The sequence below is a fragment of the Alexandromys fortis genome, unplaced genomic scaffold, assembly GCF_014885135.2.
Source record: "Alexandromys fortis isolate MF-2015 unplaced genomic scaffold, M_Fortis_MF-2015_v1.1 scaffold_31, whole genome shotgun sequence".
NCBI classification, from domain to species: domain Eukaryota; kingdom Metazoa; phylum Chordata; class Mammalia; order Rodentia; family Cricetidae; genus Alexandromys; species Alexandromys fortis.
Window position 1 is genome coordinate 11,619,588 of NW_026067974.1, and position 19,576 is coordinate 11,639,163.

At 42.2% G+C, this 19,576-nt stretch overlaps 1 protein-coding gene across 1 annotated transcript in view; it reads right to left on the reverse strand.

Moving 5' to 3' along the window:
* Positions 1-9,944: 9,944 nt before the first annotated feature.
* Positions 9,945-19,576, reverse strand: part of LOC126510324 (keratin-associated protein 4-6-like) — a 15,829-nt gene continuing 6,197 nt past the window's right edge. The window contains 2 exon segments of the mRNA XM_050156854.1: positions 9,945-10,581; positions 12,813-12,826. Coding sequence (XP_050012811.1) covers positions 9,945-10,581; positions 12,813-12,826 — 651 coding nt within the window.

Here is a 19,576-nt window from a genome sequence, read left to right on the forward strand (position 1 = left end):
GGTGTCAGAGGGTGGAGGTTCTGGGTGGGTTTACAAGAAGGTGGGTTGGAAGATTTGGAAGTGGGAGTCTCCCTGCCCACATCCCCTTTTATACCCCACTGAGGGGCTGCTGTCCTCACATGCAGCATTCTTTCTTTGTTATTGTTTAGGTTAATAAACAGGTGATTATCAAATTAGACAAGTTTCTTTTCCTGGCTAAATTATAAGGCAGATGAATCTCATCATTTCCTTTTCCTGGTTTGCTCATTGTCCGCTGCTGCTGAGCCCTCTCTTCAGTCTCAAAAGACAAGGTGCATTCTTGGCACCATTTAAACGTCTTTCCTGTTTCAATTTCTTCCAAGAGAGGTGTCACCTGAAATTTTGCATCTTGTTCTGCTCACTTTGTTCTAATTTTGTATGGCTCACTGTACCTGTATGTCAGGATTGTAGTAATGTAATCTTTTGTAAATATCTCTTACAGTCAAATAGACTGGGACTTTTTCTATATATATATATTAATACATAGACTTAAAATATATATATTTTACTTAAAATATATTATTTTAATATGTAGTAGTATATGTGTAATGTTATGATATCATTATATGTCATAACTATGAATATTATATATAATATTTTAATAAAAGATCTACAGGTACAAATAAAAGCATCAATAAAATGTGTTTTGTTAATTATAGAGGTTTCTATGCAAATTTAAGGAGATTAAGAAAGACATTTCCCATGTCCATATATATATGTATATGTATACATACATATACACACACATATATTTACTTTTTGAGAGGTTTTTGAGACAGGATTATTCTGTAGCTTTGGAGTCTATTCTGGAACTAGCTCTTGTAAACCAGGCTGGCTGCGAACTCACAGAGATCTACCTGCCTCTGCCTTCCCAGTGCTGGAATTAAAGGCCTCACCACAACTGTCTGGCTCGAATATATTACTTCTTAAGGACTATATTTTGTTTCATGGCTTCTGTTAGGAGGTGGAATGACTCAATTTTCTTGAAGATCTATTTATATTTGCAGGGGGTTGTGGGTGTGGTTGTACATGCATGTGTGTGTATGCATATGTATCAAGGTATCTAGAAGCCAGTAGAGGACTTCAGAACTGGAGTTAAGGACAAGGTGTGCATCCTCTTACATGGCTGATCCTTGAGCCAAACTCTCGTCCTCCGCAAGCACAACCAGTTCTCTTAACCACTGAGCCATCTCTCCAGTTTAAAAAGACAAGGTGCATTTTTGGCATAGACAACAGGTAGATAATACCAGTCCCTGAGCCAGTCGTTCTCATGGTTGGCTACATGGTGGGGCCACGCTGAAGACTGTGGAAAACTAGCCAATTCTTGGCTTCCTATTCAGTTGTTCTGGAATGGAACCTGGAGCTCAGAAGATTTTTAACCTTCTCAGATTCTCTCAACAGGAACTGAAGTTTGAGACCCACGTCCTTTAACTTTCCACAGTCCATGCATTTGTGTCTATTTCAATCAAGAAAATAGGTTGCAAAATAATGAACTTTCAATTAATGGTAAGTGAATAATAGAGAAATCACCCCAAATCACAAACAATGAGCTTTGACCTTTGGTGTACTGATGGAGGTGGGTCTTGTATCTTATCTGTTGCTTTCATTGGTTAACTAATAAAGAAACTGCCTTGGCCCACATAGGACAGAAAATTAGGTAGGCGGAGTAGACAGAACAGAATGCTGGGAGAAAGAAGCTGAGTCAGTGAGTCGCCATGATTCTCCCACTCCAGACAGACGCAGGTTAAGATCTTTCCTGGTAAGCCAGCTCGTGGACTACACAGATTATTAGAAATGGGTTAGGTCAATATGTAAGAGCTAGCCAATAAGACGCTGGAACTAATGGGCCAGGCAGTGTTTAAAAGAATACAGTTTCTGTGTAATTATTTCGGGGGTAAAGCTAGCCGGGTGGAGGGACGCAGCAGCCCGCTGTTCCTTCAACAGTGTACGCTGTCAGCTACTCTATTCCCAACACGCGCAGACCCACAAGGGTAAGAGATACTGCGCTAACTTGAAGTACAGTGAAAAATTACTGCAGACAGAACACTGAGTCATGGCAGAGGAAACTCAGAAGTGGGAACTTCATGAATCCACGTACTGGGTAAGTCCTACCCACAATCTGTTTACGTAGAATTAAGATTTAACATCTGGACCATGCTTACAGATGCCTTTTTTGTCACCCATGGCAGAAGGTGAGGAACCATTACTTCCCTGTTACAGAATTTTCTTCTTGTCTGTCTTTTTATGATGACATCATGAAAGAACTCAGATAATCACTGGGGAAATGTGAATGGACTCAGTTGGCATTTACACATGCCATCCAGGTACCAGGACAGTTTCAATAGAAAATGTAAGTAACCTGATGTATGGTGACTACAGGGACTTGAAAGGTAAGTAGACCAGACTTTACTTGCCAGTTATCACTTATGTTATGTAAATATGTAGCCCATTCTCTTCTAAAAATACCTGCTATATATTCTATGTGTAGATAAATATAATGCCAGTAGGTAGGTTTCATTCTGGCCGTTTTTTCATGGTAATATCTTTATCTAAATAGAGCTACAATAGCTATTTTTAACAGAGAAATAATTAACTTTATTTTGGATTCATGTATGTTACTTTATAGTAAAAATTACATACATATTTCAGAATATATATTAAATAATATTGTTGGCCTCTTGCAAAATGATACATATACTAGAGAAGAATTTGTGAATTAATAATAAGGTCCATCTATTGTTATTTTAATTTCATTTTTAAAAAAATATTTCCATGTTATTTATTTATATCTGTTTGTTAGTATTTGGTTGTAGGCAACACAGAGATCTGGTCTTGTGCTCACAGATAAGGAGAACCTGTAATGTTAAACAATGGTGTTGTTCCTTCAAAGGAAGGGATGCATGGCCCGTTATCCACCTAGAAGGCTGTGGGCAGATGTGGTTAGTAGCTTGGTGACCTTTTGCTACTTGTGTGGCCAAGACCACAGTGTATCCCCCCCAAGACTCTTATCCTGAGCTTATTTTTCTCAGTTAATATATAGAACCTGTTTGTATGGAAGGTGTCAATCTATCTATATGTAATCAATATATAAAACACATCTTTATGGAAGGTATCACACATACTTTACACAGATTTTCAGTGTATTCACGCCCTATCTTTATTTGGCTTACTTTGTTTCTCAAAGAGATTGGTGTGTGTTTTGGTGTGCACAAGAAATTGAGTCAATCTTCACCAGAAAAATTTTCAATTTGTGCTATGCTTAAGTATGCCTATAATAAATTACTCAGAGTCAGACTCCCAAAGTTGGAACCAATGCCATCTACTTGGTCGTGTTGAAACTGAACTGTCTTTTTGCCTTCTACAGATCATTATTCTGCTAACTGTGGCAGCCACAGAGATACCTGCATTTGGTATCATAAAAACACAGGTATAGTGGAAGGTGTTTGAAATACTCAAGTGTAACACAGAAAATAATTATTAAGCCAGTATCTTTGGCTCCACCAAAAGCCCAGTGGAGAATCTTTGCTTCATCAAGTAGAGTTCCCGTATGTCTTTCTTGACTGTATCTCTCTCCCTCCATCACAGAGTGACTTTCCCAATTTTTGGAGTAATCTTTTTCATTTCTTTTACTCAACATTCAGTCACCTAGGTTTTCATTTTTGAACAACGAAGTTTAGTTTTACTTTTTTGAATGCTCTGCAGCAGAATGCCATTCTGGATTCTGAATTTCAATTCTTCTGTTTAATGTTCTATACTCTCTTGGACAGACAACCCCAAAGGTAGCCTCAGTTAACCTCACTTCATGTTGTGCTTAGGCAAAGTATCCACCAAATGCTATGTGTTACAGTCTGAGTCTCCAGAAGGCCAACATTAGGAGGTTTTGTGAGCACTCGAGAGGAGGAACCACAGAAGAGGATCATAGCTCTTTGAGTCATGCCTTCCATTAGGGTTTGTCTCTGTTAGGGTTTCTATTGCTGTGAAAAACACCATGAACAAAAGCTATTTGGAAAGGAAAGGGTTTGTTTCAGCTTGCACTTCCTTAGCACCATCTGTCACTGAGAGAAGCCAGGGCAGGGACTCAAGCAGGACAGAACCCTGAGGCTGGAGCTGGTGTAGGAAGCCACGGAGGAGGGCTGTTTACTGACTCTCTCCTCAGAGCTTGCTCAGCCTATTTACTTATACCATACTGAAGGGTCCAAGAATTAGAATACAAAAAGGCAGATTCCAGAAATAGGAATGTAGAAATAAAGAAATATAAAGTTGTAAGCCTAGGATAATGCACACAGACTGTCAGCAGCTTGAGGATTAACTATTAAGAGTGGGTTACTCTGTTTTACAACCCATAGCTCTATTTATAAGGCCAAAGCATCTCTTGCAAACTCAGAATTAGCCTAAAATAACATGCCAACCATTCGTGATTAACGACTGACATGAGCTGAGTTAACTTTTGGGATATGGATATACGTGACCTCTGGATTATGCATTATCCCTGCTACATAAAACTGGCAACATCGAAGGAGAGATTGCAGAGCTACAGTAAACACCACCCGAACCACCAGGGAAGACAATGGATTAAGTATAAGCATTAGTTTAACTGAAAAACTCTGTTAATAAAGATTGTAAAGTAAGGCAATCTGTATCTGAGTTTTACCTCGAGATCGTAAAATTTCCTTTGTTCAAACCTACTGCTTGGTGCCCCCATTACTATAACAAGGTGGGTTCTGAAACTGGCCTTTGCCACAGCCTTACACTTTCCATCTCTGGCTGGGTCTCAGCTAGCTGATGAGCTTTTTGTGTCCCATGGAGTTTTTTTTTTTAATTTAAATTTTTTTCCTGGAATAAAGTTTACTTCTGGTTTATTAGGCTTTGGTGGTCTGTACCCATCTTTATGCAACCCCCGTGGACCCAACATGCAGGACCACAGGATCAGGAGCAGTACCCAGTGAGCTGGGCTCACCCACCTCAACCATTAATTAAGAAAATGCCCCCACGGGTTTTAAAGTCATCTCCTCTTGCCAGAAAACTCTCTTTTGCCGGCTCATCCTCTGCCACTAGATTTGATGAATTTAGGTGGGAGAAATTCATGGAGCAAAACTAGGAGATGCTCAGGCTCTTTCCCAGGGGTGTCAAGGAAGAAGGAGTTCTCAGCTATCTCGGAAGTGAGCTTCAAATTGGATTTCCTCAGAGTGACTCCACAGAAGAGCCCCCAGTTGTGGCATAATGTCCCACCGATCTGGCACCAGAGGGATAGCAAGCAACCTCTACTGGCCATGAAACCCGGCTAGGCTATACCTGGCCTGGCTCCAGAGTTTTCAAACAGCCCCTAGGTCTTCCTCTGTGTTACAAATACCTTTTGTTGCTCTTATGTGAATTTTGACTTAGAGTTTCCCATGGATACATAGCCTATGCAAAGCTTGGTTTAGAGGAGACCTGGAAAACTGTGGTACCTCATGAATCAGGAATTTGTACCTGGCATTGTACTGTTGGAAGTATCTATTAGTTTGTTTTGAGACATGGAAATCTACTAGCTAAAGCGTAGGAAAAATATAGATGCTGGGAGGTGAAGGCAAGGGCTTCAGTTCACTGAGACTCAGCTCCCTGCAGCCATGGAGGCTAAGTTCATTCTCAGTGTGTCTTTGTGTCTTCATTTCACAGACCCGCACTGAAATAGTCTCAACACCAATGCCAGCCAATGTCTTTACTGAAGTTTATGAAGCTCCAGGAATCCAACAATGCAACCACACTGTCTGATTCCTGGCCAACAGACACTGTAAGTTAAATGAGTGCAGGCTTGAAACCACTAACTTTTCTTGAAGTCATGTAGTGACAAGAAACTGGTGTAGAAAACACCAAGAAAAAGAAGATATCAAAGGTTACAGAGAAGTAGATATGCTAGAATACAGTTACTTTTTAGGGCCATAAACCCAACAAACTCATTTTGTTTCTGGGTGGCCCAAGAGATGCTCTGTTTACTAAGATGATGAGGTTGGGGCAATTAGGGGGTCACCAGCTTTGTGGAGAAATTCGGAGTAGAGATAATTGACGAAACCCTCATTTTATAGGATGTATGGCTGCAGAATGTAGCTTCCTAGGAGTAATGGGAATGAGAAGATCACAAAAGAATCCAGGCAGAACCATTTAGTTCTGAGAATTAATATAGGTATAATTATGGGATGGGTAACCAGTTAGGAATGGCAACTGGGACAGGAGTCGAGTGTAACTCCCAACAATCTGTGGGTTTTGAAGGAGAACCTGATGTTCCTAATTGTAAGACATGGGCACCCAAACTTGGAATATCTGTTACTGTAGGCTCCACAGATATATGTGTATCAGCACATATGTATATGCAAATCTATTTATATTTTATTAGCATAGGTTAATGGAACAAGATAAAGGATTTTATCATGGCATTCTATATCAGTATATAATGTACTTTGATGATACCCATCTCTCAATCTCTCTCACTATATTTCTACCCTTTCCAAACGTCCCTCTTTTATTTTCATGTGTATGGTTTTTCCACATATTGAAGGAAATGTGATGACTGTCCTTGTGGGCCTGTCTTGTGAAAAGATTTTTTAAAGAGTCCTTGTTATTAACTATAGGCACTCATGTTTAAAACATTAGTACTTACTGCCTTTGCTATGGACCACAGGCTCTGATAGGCTGTGTTTTCATTTTTATTTGATTTTAGGAATTTTACACCTTCCTCAATGATTTATTCAATGACTGATCACTCAAATAATATATTATTTAATCTCTCTATGTCTGTATTGTTTCTGTAATCTTTTTTACTGCTGATTTCTATTTTCATTCCATTTCTATCTGATAACATACAAGAATGTATTTAAATTTTTATGTTCCGTAGAAGTTGATTTATGGTCTTAAATAAGATTTGTAAAAAGTTTCACAGGGTCCTGAGAACATGTAGGATGTTTAATGGAACATTTTTAGATTTCTGTTGGGCCCATCTGACCTAATAGTATATGTTAGCCCTAAAGTTTTGTGGTAATTTTTAGAGAGGAGTCTAGATGATCAATTGGCTGAAGAAGACGCATTGAAATCTTCCACTATCATTATGTCTGAACCAATCAATCACTTTGTATTAGTAGTGTGTTGGTTCTATCAAGTTGGGTGCACAATTTTCAGTGTATATATTGGATCTTGTGGGATGTTCTCTAACGTGTATATGTGTATCCTGAAAGAACTTAAGAATGAGAAAATTTTCTAGGTTAGTGGCACCAATGGAAATCCATGATTCCTCCTCCAAGTTCCATCCAGATAGATTTCTCAGACCCATGAGCTGTTAATTGAAAAAGAGGACAGTCCTCTGTGTGCCTCTAGTCAAAAAGCAAGCTCAGCTGGTTGTTTCTTAGCTTCTCTGATGTAGCAGGCTTTCACCCATACATCTGACTTCTGAGTCTTCGTTGGTAAACAATAGAGACTTAGTTTAAACCAACATATGGTTGAAACCTGCAACAGAGCTGGGGTGGTAGGACTAGAAGGCCCTCAAGGCACTGGCTGGGGGTTGGGGGGGGGCTGCAGATGTTAATTTAAATATCAGTTGATTCATATGCAGCCACTAAGCCAACAGAAAAACATCATTGGGCACCCAAGATAGGGGACCAAATGTAAAAGCCTTCTTTGGACTGCCAGACCCCAAATAATGACATGGAGACTTCTTATTAATCATGGAAGTTTGGCCCTAGCTTAGGCTTGTTTCAGACTAGCTCTTATAACTTAAATTAAGCCATTTATATCAATCAACATTTTGCCACGTGGCTCATTGCCTCTCCTCCACAGAGTATGTCCGACTTTCTTAGTGCCTTGCTGATATGCTTAGATTCATCCTGAGTTCCTTTCTTGCCCTGGAAGTCCTGCCTATTCTCCCCTGCCTAGCTATTGGCCATTCCGCTCTTTATTAAACCAATCCCAGCAACACATCTTCACACAGTGTAAACAAATGTCCTACAATCATCAATCAGATCATTTGTCAGTAGAATTCTCTAGGACAGTCCCCACAAAGCAACTACATCATAAGAGATGTCAGTAGAAGACCAGAAGGCCACTTAACAGACCCAGTTATAGCTATCTTGCAGTGTATAAAATCTTGGCGGAAGTGAGCTACCAGCATCTGGTATGAAATGCGAAAAGAGCCCTGATGCTATAAAGTTACGAGAAGACAGTCCTGGGTCATGTAGACCCAGTAGAAGTATAAATTCACTGTCTTAACCTCAGGTTGTCTTGATATTCTGCTCTTCATCACAATATGGTCTGAAAGAACATGGAGCATCTGGATACCTGAAATTGACTCACAGTGACTGATTGCTCCACCATGGTGATGTAGGGACCCTGACGAACAGTGTATATTTAGCACTGATGACCCACTATGCAGTCCTGGCAATTTTAGTTTGAGTTCTTAACGTAAACGGCCAAGAATAGCCACTGTAGCTAAATAAGAATATAGTAGCCACTGGCACAGAGCTCTCAGGTTATGATGTAAGTGAGTCATCAAAGAAGACATCTGATATGTTCACTATAACTTGCTCTAGGTGTTCCGACTAAATGGGCTGCAGTAACTAGAAGAAGGAGGTGTGTGGATGAATAAAAGGATGCTGTATCCAGGTGCCCTTTATCCTATGGTCCCCATCCTTAAGTTAGTGTGAGCATAGAATGCAGTTGGCTCACTCTGCTCATTTGTTGTGTGCTATGTTCTTGGAGTACTTCTTTTCATATACATATGCTGTCTTCTCCCCATGTATCTGCACTACCTGCGCCTCTCCTACGCCACATGGTCACAGCCGGTGATGACTGAATAGCAGTGCAAAAGTCTGCTATGGGAAAGCCTACAGCCAGTAGTTACCCGCCCACTGGGGCGTGGCCTATTATACTATTCATGCAGATGTAGAGCATGCGTCTGGTCTCTTTGTCCAGCTGCAGGATTCGGTTTCTGATCTCCGTTCCAGCAGAGGATTCTGATTTGTGAGTCTACCCCTAAATAAATAACTGTCTATTTCTCAATTCTGAGCTAGTGAGGAATTTCTTTTAAGTGTCCTTCTTCATCAAAGGTCCAGATCTTTTGCCTCTAAGGAAGGAAGGGTCTTGCTCAAATTCTAGAACCTCCCTATCAAATGGAATCAAATGTCTTGGCATTTATAGAAAACATACCTTGTTTCTACTAATGTAATCTTCTCCCTGGAAGTTTCTTCTAGGTTCCTCTGGGGAGCCTTTTTGTTGTTGTTATTGTTTTGGCAAAAGTTCCTGTTTAAGGCTCTACTTTTACCAAACCCAACAGAGCACACACTTCTTTGGACAGCCCCTTGAACACAGCCTAATTCAGCAAGCTGCCGACTGATAACCCCTTAAATACAGGTAGGAGCATAGAGGTTTGAACTCTCCTGCCTAAAGCTTGGTCTTTGTAAGAGACTGTCTGCAGGAGGGATCTAGGTACTGGCCCTAAACATCCATATTTATGCTTTCTAATGAAGACTTCTGAGGGAAAGGAGCTGGCATGCATGCCACCATGTCCTGTGGTCTTTTCATTTTCAGAGGTGGGCTACGGAAAATCTGACACATAACAACAAGAAAGAAAAAGAAGACAAAATACTTTTATACTTATATGGCTGGAAAGCCCACATTTATTTAAGTTGTAGCAATGACTCCATTTTAGGAAATAGGGCAGAGAACAAGTGCTTCCATGAGGGGGTCACATACTAGGTTCAAGGAATCTAAACGAAATTCAACATTGCGTTCATATAAGAAAGAGAGAGTACTATAGTGAGAGATAGGGTATATTTGTAGGCAAAAACAGCGTTCTAATCAACTGGAATTAAGGACTTATAGCTGGCATCGCAGGATTCAGCTCACAGGCGGTCTACATCAAGAATGTTAGTTGGTGAAGAACATGAGACTGTGGGTATGAATTCTCAGCAACAAGAACAGCTAGAGCATGCTGGGCGACAGCAGGTGCTCTGGCAACAGGTGGGCCTGCAGCAGCTGGACACACAGCAGCTGGGACGGCAACAACTTGAGATGCAACAGCTGGGGCGGCAGCAGGTGGGCTGGCAGCACACAGACTGGCAGCAGCTGGGCCTGCAGCAACCGGACACACAGCAGCTGGGACAACAGCAGGTGGGCTGGCAGCAAATGGACTGGCAGCACTGGGGCCTGCAGCAGCTGGACACACAGCAGGAGGGGCAGCAGCAGCTAGACACACAGCAGCTGGGACTGCAACAACTGGAGTTGCAGCAGCTGGGGCGGCAGCAGCTGGACAAGCAGCAGCTGGGGCAGCAGCAGGAAGGCCTGCAGCAGCTAGAAATGCAGCAGCTGGGGCGGCAGCAGCTGGGGCGGCAACAGGTGGGCTGGCAGCACACAGACTGACAGCAGCTGGGTCTGCAGCAGATGGACACACAGCAGGTGGGCCTGCAGCAGGTGGGCTGGCAGCAGGTAGGCCTGCAGCAGGTGGGCTGGCAGCAGCTGGGCTGGCAGCAGCCTTGGCCACAACCCTCCTCAGAGCAGACAGAGCCACAACAGGAGCTGACCATGGTGTCAGAGGTGGAGGTTCTGGGTTGGTTTACAAGAAGGTGGGTTGGAAGATTTGGAAGTGGGAGTCTCCCTGCCCACATCCCCTTTTATACCCCACTGAGGGGCTGCTGTCCTCACCTGCAGCATTCTTTCCTTGTTATTGCTTGTGTTGATAAATATGTGATTATAAAATTAAGCAATATTCTTTTCCTGGTTACATTTTCAGGGTAGGAAACACCATTTCTCTTCCTGATGTGTTAGAATTCGTCGGTCAGCACTTCCTGCATTACCTTTCTAACACAGCATCATCAAAGGGCACCATCACATTGCATCTTGCCTCTTGATAGTACACACTTCGGGCTCAGTTCACACGACATAGTCTGTCCATTCTGGTGTAACATGCAATTGTTTCTAACCAGCCAGGGGAGTGAATCTGTGTTCTAATCTGACTGTCCATTTGTTACAGAAGGCCTGAGTGTGAGACAGGGCACCGATGCATTCCCCACCAGCTGTGATTAATAACTCAGTGTTTAGACTTTCTCATGGGGGAACACAGCACTATTTTCAGTTACAATTGTAAAACATGGCATTTTGCTATTTGCTTTTTGCCAAGCACAAACACTCCAAGCTTATTCTTAGAGCATCTCAGGGGAAGTTGGCTGCCAAGAGCAGCTACAGCATGAGATCAAGGTCCCTCAGCTTGCTGCCAAGGAGTTGATTTTCATTGTTGACTTATTGTCTTTGTAGCTTCAGTGGGAGACATTAATCCATTTCCTGTTTTTAAGACACACTTGCCTACCCATCAACGATAGTTCACTGTGTGCTCTAACTTGGATCCTACCATGTTGTGTTGTTGGGCTTTTAAAGCCCAAAGCTTTCCTGCTTCATCTGGGTTGTTGGTTATAAGTTCCTCAAGCAGGAGACTAGAGGGTACAGATTTCTAACTCAGGATATCTGCCTATGTGTTCTCACTGTGAAAACATAGTGTATGCTTAAAGGCTGAAAAAATATGCCTTCTAGCTGGTGACTCCTCAGCAAACAAGAACTGCTGACAGTCCCTTATATCCTCCCTGGAGTCAAGGGAACTTAAAACAGGCTATCCTGGCTTGGTGTCATGATCTTCCAGGTTCATGTCACGCCTCTATTAGGCTGGTCTCTCTGAAAACACCCATGCAAACACATCTCCAGTCTGTTGTTGGCCTTCCTATAAAACCTGTTCTTCTGAATGCCTGGAGACTGTAAAGTTAGGAAAGAGTAACTGTACCGAACGATGGAATCATGTTTCTAAATGCTTTAATCTTGCTTGCATGAAAGAAAACACTAACAAAAGGAAAATTCAGTGGCAATGTCAAATAAAAAATAAAAGACAAGACAACAAAATAAAACAAAAGAAATCTAACTAACCAGGACAGAACTAACTAACTAATCAGTTACTAACTGTGAAGGTGGACAAGACTGGGAGGAGTGAATGCATCTAAATTTCTTGGAAGGATTTTTTTTTTAAATAACCTACAACTCCCATGGTTGTGCCCAACCCCATCAGCTTTTAATCTGACCAGGCATATTTTGATCAAAGTAGCGTATTACTCTTGGACTTGAGTGGATAAGTGGGCTGAGACTGGGCATAATAGTGCCCACCTGTATATCTCAGCACTTAGGACACTGAACGACACCTGTGAGTTTGAGGGTCAGCATAAGCTACACCATGAATTTGTAACTAACCTGAGCTACCTAGAAAGAATCCTCTCTCGGAAAAGAAGACAAGCAGTTGAGACCTAATGATGTGGAAGTAACCACTGTACATTTCTCAGAAATTGGTGGGGTTTATAATAACCAATTCTCAGGTGCTTAGCACCATGGTGAGTTCAGGGTTAGTTCACACTGCCAACCGTTTGCAGACATCAACCCTGAGATGTTAAAGCTCCTGTACTCCCACAATGCATGCTTGGGAATGTGGTATTTATGAAGAAGAGGAAATAGCTCTCTTCTCTCGGTAGCCAGAACCTACCTGCAAAATATGTTTCATTCCACAAACCAGAACAATGGTAATAAATGTGGGATACGGAGAGTAAAGTTAATGTGATAATGGCATCGTGACTGTGACTAATGAGTGACAAGTGGGAGACTTTGAAAACTGGGCCCCAAGAAGGGAAACTAGAGTACATCAATGGCATGTGACTGAAGTACTCAGTGTGAAGGATTTGCCCCAGATGACTGCTAGGTGTTGATGGAGGGGAAGTGAACATCTCTGAGGAAAACATGTGACTCACCCCGTGAGGTTGGCCTGTGGAATGGGTTGCCCTGAAGTAGTCAGTGGAGCAACTTACATATGAGCTGTTATTGCTGAGGAAGAGCTGAGAGCCAGATGGAGATACGACTCCAAGATTCCCTTTCTGCCCCCTGGCATCCTCAAGCCCAATTGAATCGCAATGCTTTAACAATGTTCTATTGTGCTTGAACTATTTTGGTTCCAGTATTGGTCCTTGTTGCTAGACTAATGTAGCCAGGATAATAGCCTGAGCTGCCTATTGGGCTTCTTTAGGAGAATTGTCTGGTATCCTGTGCCTGCATCGTGTTCTGGCTCTGATAAATGTAGACACAGCTTAGGAAAGTCTTAAACTTTTCCTCTGTCAAAGAAAAGGGAACAAAATAACACTCCGAGTTGCTGTGGACAAAAACCCTGGTGACCCCACTGCAGTACCCAAGGGGGAGTCAAATATCCCCAGAAGCTCTGTGGTTCAGAGAAAGAATGGCCCTCAAGCAGCCCTGGTGACTAGTGACTACACATGACTCACTGGTGATCAGAACTCATTTCTAATATTTCTGTTTGGTCCCCTGCCCCAAAGCTCAGTTTCCTGCTTGAAATTTTCATTCATGTTGCCGACCATCCGCTCCTCTGCTTCCTAATTTTTTTTTTAATCACATCCAGATATGACCCTGCTCCTCTTCATGGCTGTCTCTTGTGTCCACTTCCCACTTGGACACTGTTGCAGGGCATCCTCAGGCTCCCTGACATGTGACTGATCCTTTCTTATAGGTTCCCAGAGTAGCTCAATCTCAAATAGTAGATCCCTCACAAGACCATGGCTGATGACACTCTGAGGTACGCAGAGAAACAAAAGAGACTCTGTCTCCAGTGCTGGCCTGTCATGCAGGAGGACTCACTGTTACATAAATCCCAATGTTGGATTTAAACTTGTGGGAACCATGAGTTTTCTCCTCCAGAGACGAGTGGATGATCTAGTTTGCTTTCTGTTGCTATAACTCCATGATGGGAAGCAACTTCATGAGGAAAGAGTTTATTTTAACTTACTTACAGTCCACCATCAAAGGCAGGATCTCAAACCAAAAACTCAAGAAGAAGCCTCAGAGGAAAATTACTTCCTGGCTTGATTCCAGGTTCCAGGCTCGTGTTTAGCTGCCTTTCAAAACCAACTAGAGAGAGTATTCCCACCCACAGAGGCTTCCCATGCCAATCAACCATTAAGGACCTATCTATCACACACATCCCCACAGTCCAATCCAAGGGAGGCAATTCATCAGCTGAGCATCTCTGTCCCAAGCAAGGTGTGTCAAGTTGACGACCAAGATTAACTGTCACACTGACTTATGTGGTTGAGGCTTTGGTTCCCTCCTTCCAGGAGCTGGATGCAGTTGTCACGCTTTTCTCTGAGGAACCTTTCTGTTTCTCTGGACAAAAGCCAGATTCAGAAAGATAGAGATTGTGTGTTTTCTGTCATACATAGAGTCCAGCATTAGGGCTGTATGTAATTTACAGGTAGAGTGCTTGCTTGGTATATTCAGAGTTTAGAATATATTACTATTTATAACATATCTACACATGCATATATATCTACACACACAAGTGACGTGAACATAGAAGGAGGACTATTTGGGGACAGAAAGATGACTACAGCAGGAGTGAGTGGGATAGGAAGTGGTGATGTAGGACTAATGTAGTTATGTTATAATAAATATATACTTTGATAACATTTTAAAAAGAAAAAAGGAACCACCCACAGTGTTCTACATTTGTATATATTTTTCTGCAAATGACATAATTTAATTTTTGTGGTTGAATTATATTGTTCTGCATATATATCATAATTTTTTATTAATTCATTTGTTGATCAGCCTAGGCTGATTTCAATATTCTGGCCAATGAACATAGCTAAACAATAATTATGCACATGCATAGATCTCTTTTGCATATTGACTCAGTTTACTTCAGAAAGGTACTGGAGTAATATAACAGGATTGTATGGTTTTCTATTTTTAGTTCTTGGTAAATCCTCTATATTGATTTCCATAATGGCTTTAGTAATCTACCTTCACAGCTACAGCGAATGGCCCTGCCCCTCCCCCCAACCCTATCCACCCCTGTCCTCACCAGCACTTGTCCCCTGTTTTCTTCATGGCAACCATCCTGACAGGGGTGAGGAATCTCAGCAGAGTTTTGATTTGCATTTCCCTGGTGGATAAAGATACTGCATATTTTAAATGCGTATCAGTTAGCCATTTGTACTTCTTTTAAGACATGTCTATTCAGTTCATTTATTCATTTATGATTGGACCATTTGTTCTTTCAATGGTATATTTTTTAGTTCATTGGTAATCTGAATATTAATCATTTTCCAGATGAAAGTCTCCTCCCTCCTCTCCTCTTCTATGAGACTAAATTCCACTTTGAATAAACATCTTATTTACACTTGATGATTGAAAAGGGGAGGCATCTCAGGGTCAGGTAGAAACCTAGCGCAAGGGAAACTCCCACAGATCTACAAAGATGACTTCAGGGAAGACTCCTAACAATAGTGGATGCGTAGCATGAACTGGCCATCTCCTGTGACCAGATTGGTGACAATACCAATTGTCATCAGAGAGCCTTCGTGCAGAAACAGATGCAGAGAGTCACAGCTAAACATTAGGCTGAGCTCTGGAAATCCTGCTGAAGAGAGAGAGAAAGGATTGTACAAGCCAGAGGGGTCAAAGGCATCACAAGAAAACCCACAGAAACAACTAACCAGGATCATAGGAATTCACAGAGTCTGAACCAACAACTAGGGAGCCTACATGGGACTGACGTAGGCCCTCTACATATATGTGACAGCTGTGTAGCTTGGTCTACTTGTGGGACTCCTAACAATGGAAGCAGGGCCTGCCTCTAAAGTTTTTACTGGCTCTTGGGAACCATTCCTCATACTGGGTTGCCTTGCCGAGCCTTAATACAAGAAGAGGTGCTTAGTCTTAATGCAAGTTGATATGTTATGCTTTGTTGACAGCCATGGGAGGCCTGCCCCTTTCTGAACAGAAACAGAGGAGGAGTGGATTGGGAGGTGGTGGAGAGGAGGTAGGGAAAGGTAATGGGAGGAGAGGCGGGAGGGAAAACTGCGGTTGGGATGCAAAATTAATTAATTAATTAAATTATGTTTTAAAGATCTTATTTGCAAAAGCCATTTTAATCTTTCAAGTCTAAGGCCCCCTGATGATGTGTCTGTGTCATGAGAAAGAAAGAGACAGAAATACGGTCAGACTAAGAGTTGAAGCCTATGTAGTGAATAAACATGTGGAAATGTAACACTGAGATTCCATCTCACTCCTGCCAGGATGGCTGACATAAAGAAAACAAACAACAGGGCTGAAGGCGCGGCTCAGTGGTAGAAGGCCATACTGGAGTGCACAAGGTCCATGGTGTGGTCCCCTGCACAAAGAAAAAGAGGAGAAGAAGAGAGAGAGGGACAGAGGGAGGGAGGGAAGAAGGAGGGCTGGCAGGCAGGCAAAAAGAACAGAAATTCCACTAACCAGAAGTGATGGTGAAGACACGGGGAAAGGGAGGCCTTGGACACTGCTGGTGGGAATGTAGATTGGTCCAAACCTTATGAAAATCAGTATGGAGACGCCCTGGGCCGGAAAGCAGATTCACCAGGTGCTCTTGGCTCTCCTGTTCTGGTGTGTACACAGAGGGCGCTAAGTCAGCACATCACAGAGGCACACACAGCCATACCCCCTACGGTGCTATTCACAACAACCAAGTTGTTCTTCAGGCCAGGAACCCATCAGCAGGTGCACAAATAAGGAAAATGTGGTGTATGAACACAATGGAGTTTGATTCAGCATAATGAAAGAACGAAGCTATGCCATTGGCTGGGAAATAGCCACACAAAGTAAAATATGTCCAACCCAAAATAGAAAAATATTGCATATTTTCCCTCACCTGTGGTCCTAGATTGTATCTAGATAAGTAAGTGTATTATATGCATTTGACTTGAAAGTAGATAAGAGCAAAAGGAAAGGAGGTGGGAGGAGGATGAAGGGATGGAGAAGAAGCTTCTTTATTAACCAATATAAGCAACACATATACAGAAGGACTTCCCACACCAGGGGAGGGCTGGAGAGATGACTCAGAGGTTAAGGAACACAAACGTTTTTCCAGAGGTTCTGAGTTCAATTCTAAGCAACCACATGGTGACTCACAACCATCTATAGTGACATCTGGCACCCTCTTCTGGCCTGCAGGCATACATGCAGACAGAACACTGTATATATAATTAACAAATAAGTCTGGGGACTGGTGAGATGACTCAGTGGTTACAATTACTGACTGCTCTTCCAGAGGACCTGGGTTCAATTCCCAGCACCCACATGACGGCTCACAACTGTCTGTGACTCCAGTTGCAGAAACTCTGACACTGTTACACCAATATACATAAAATAAAATGAACAAATTTTTTGAAAAAGAATAACACAGGGGGTTTCCAAGTCAGGCAAGTTCTATAGCTCAGTTTGATATCTGTTCTGATTAGTTGGTGACCTTCAATTACTGCTTTGTAAGTATTTTGAATCTTGCTCTTGTCATACAATTTTGCTCTCCACTGGTGCATTTCTTGAGCAAGCATTCTACTAAGTCATGTCTCAAGCCTGCTGGTAGACTGCAAAGTGATGCCTTGTCAGAGGGAAGTGGGTCTCTGAAAATCAGAAGAGTACAATGAAGTCTTAATCAGCAGGGCTGACTTAGAAAGTCTAGGGAAAGGTCTAGAAACCACGTCTCTATTCTTTATTTTGTTTTCTCTGTCATATCCCAGTACACAACTAGAGTTTTGATACCCCCAGAATAAGATATCAAAATAGAGCATCAAAGTGTAGAGACTGCACAACTTAAAGATGGGAGTAAAAGTGAATTGCACAAAGTGAAATGGATTATCTGGCAGTCAACAGTGCAAGGACTTAGAAAGACCTCAGAGGAATGGTTTTAATATGTGTTTATTAATTCTTTGAGGATGTGCGCATGTATACAATGTAGTTTGATCATATCCATCTCACACTCTTCTATCCACTGGAACATAGCTGACTTATCAGGAGTCACGCACCTCAAGAAAACTGACTTTCTCTCCACTACCATGGCTCCCCACCTAGGAGAGAGAGGTTCATGAGCCCCTCCCAACTCCATGCTAGAATGTTGAGTAGTTTGATCTTGTGTTGACAGTCTTGATGTTGTGCAAGCAGCCACAGCTGCTATGAGCTCTTGAATGCAACTTCAGAAAATACAAATGCCTGTGAGGCTACTTTTCCCCTGCGTTCTTTCCTGCCTCACAAAATCGTGGATCCAACCTCTCTCCTACAAGGAGTTGATTGACTGGTTGAAGTTCTCAATACTTATAGCTCTCATGGAGGGACTAGCTCCTAAGTCATCTAGCTCTGGGAAGGGCTGGGGTGGGTATTTATCAGTCCTCTATGACAATAAAATGGCTTTCAACATGCAGACAAACACTTGCTGCTGCAATTCACCAACACCCCACCCTCAACTCAGCTTCCCCATGGAGGGGTTTGACTGTATCTTCTCAGAGTTGATGCCCTAGAGCCAAACCTTTAACTAGCTTCTATCTGGAAACCAGCAGTACATGTAATTAGTAGTACTTATGTGTTTGGTTCCTGCCCCCATGAAACCAAGTCTCCAGCCTCTCCCTAAAAGGAGTTTGACCACACATCAAGCACTCCGACTTTTATAGCTCCCATCAAAGGGACTAGCTCCTAAATACAAGAGTCCTTGGGGACCAGAAGGATCAAAGAGGCAATTTCAAGAACGCTCAGGAGCTGTGTCTATTTCTGTAGTCTAATGCACACCTAGCAAACAGAAATACCCAGCTCCCATTGCTTACTGTAATGGTCTTGGTTTCATATTAGCTATGAAGACCCCAATTCCCAAAATTTTAATTAACCTTTTAGTCTTGGGTATGATAATTACCACAATCTTGAGAGGCTGAAGAGCAGGTAGTCAGACATTACCCACATCCCCATTTCTCAGGCTTTCTCCAAGAATAGATCCCACCCTACCCCACGTCCAGCTAGGTTGCCTGTCTGACTACTGAGAGGAGAGTGTTCAGGGGTCAGGTCTGAAAGAGAGTGAATGTGCCATAGATCCTCTACCCAGCTTAGTGCCAAGAGAGTTTAGGATAAAAGCCAGCTCCCAGCTTGTCTCTGGGGAACGTGGGAAGTAGACCACACAGGAAGCAAGCCAGTTCCCCCGATTCTTGAGTGACAAGGTTCTGCCTCACATCTTGGGATACTGATATACTTGACATGCTTCAATTCTCTGCGGAACCACTGAGAATAAGACAGTGATTTGAACAAGAACAAGGAATGAGAGGCAGCCAGAGTCTCTGCCCCCACAAGGCCAGACTGGACCAGGAGTCAGGGTGGAGACACTTTACCTCATATGCAGAAATGAACAGGAAGACTTGGTTGAAATGCAGAAGAGAGGAAACATGCTCTGAACAAAACAGCAAGATCAGTATGCAGACAGTTATGAGAGTTGCAAGGCCTGATCATTTCAAATAACTAACTAGATTACATTGAGATGTATATAAATTGGTACATGAAAGGTGTCATGGTCGGTTCTTTGTGGGTTTTTGCTGTTGTTGTTGTTGTTTTGTTGATTAGTTTTGGTTTGCAGGGGGTGGTTTTGGCTTTTGGTTTATTTGGTTTTTCTTTTGTTTGCTTGTTTTTTTTTTTTTTTTTTTTTTTTTTTTTTTTTTTT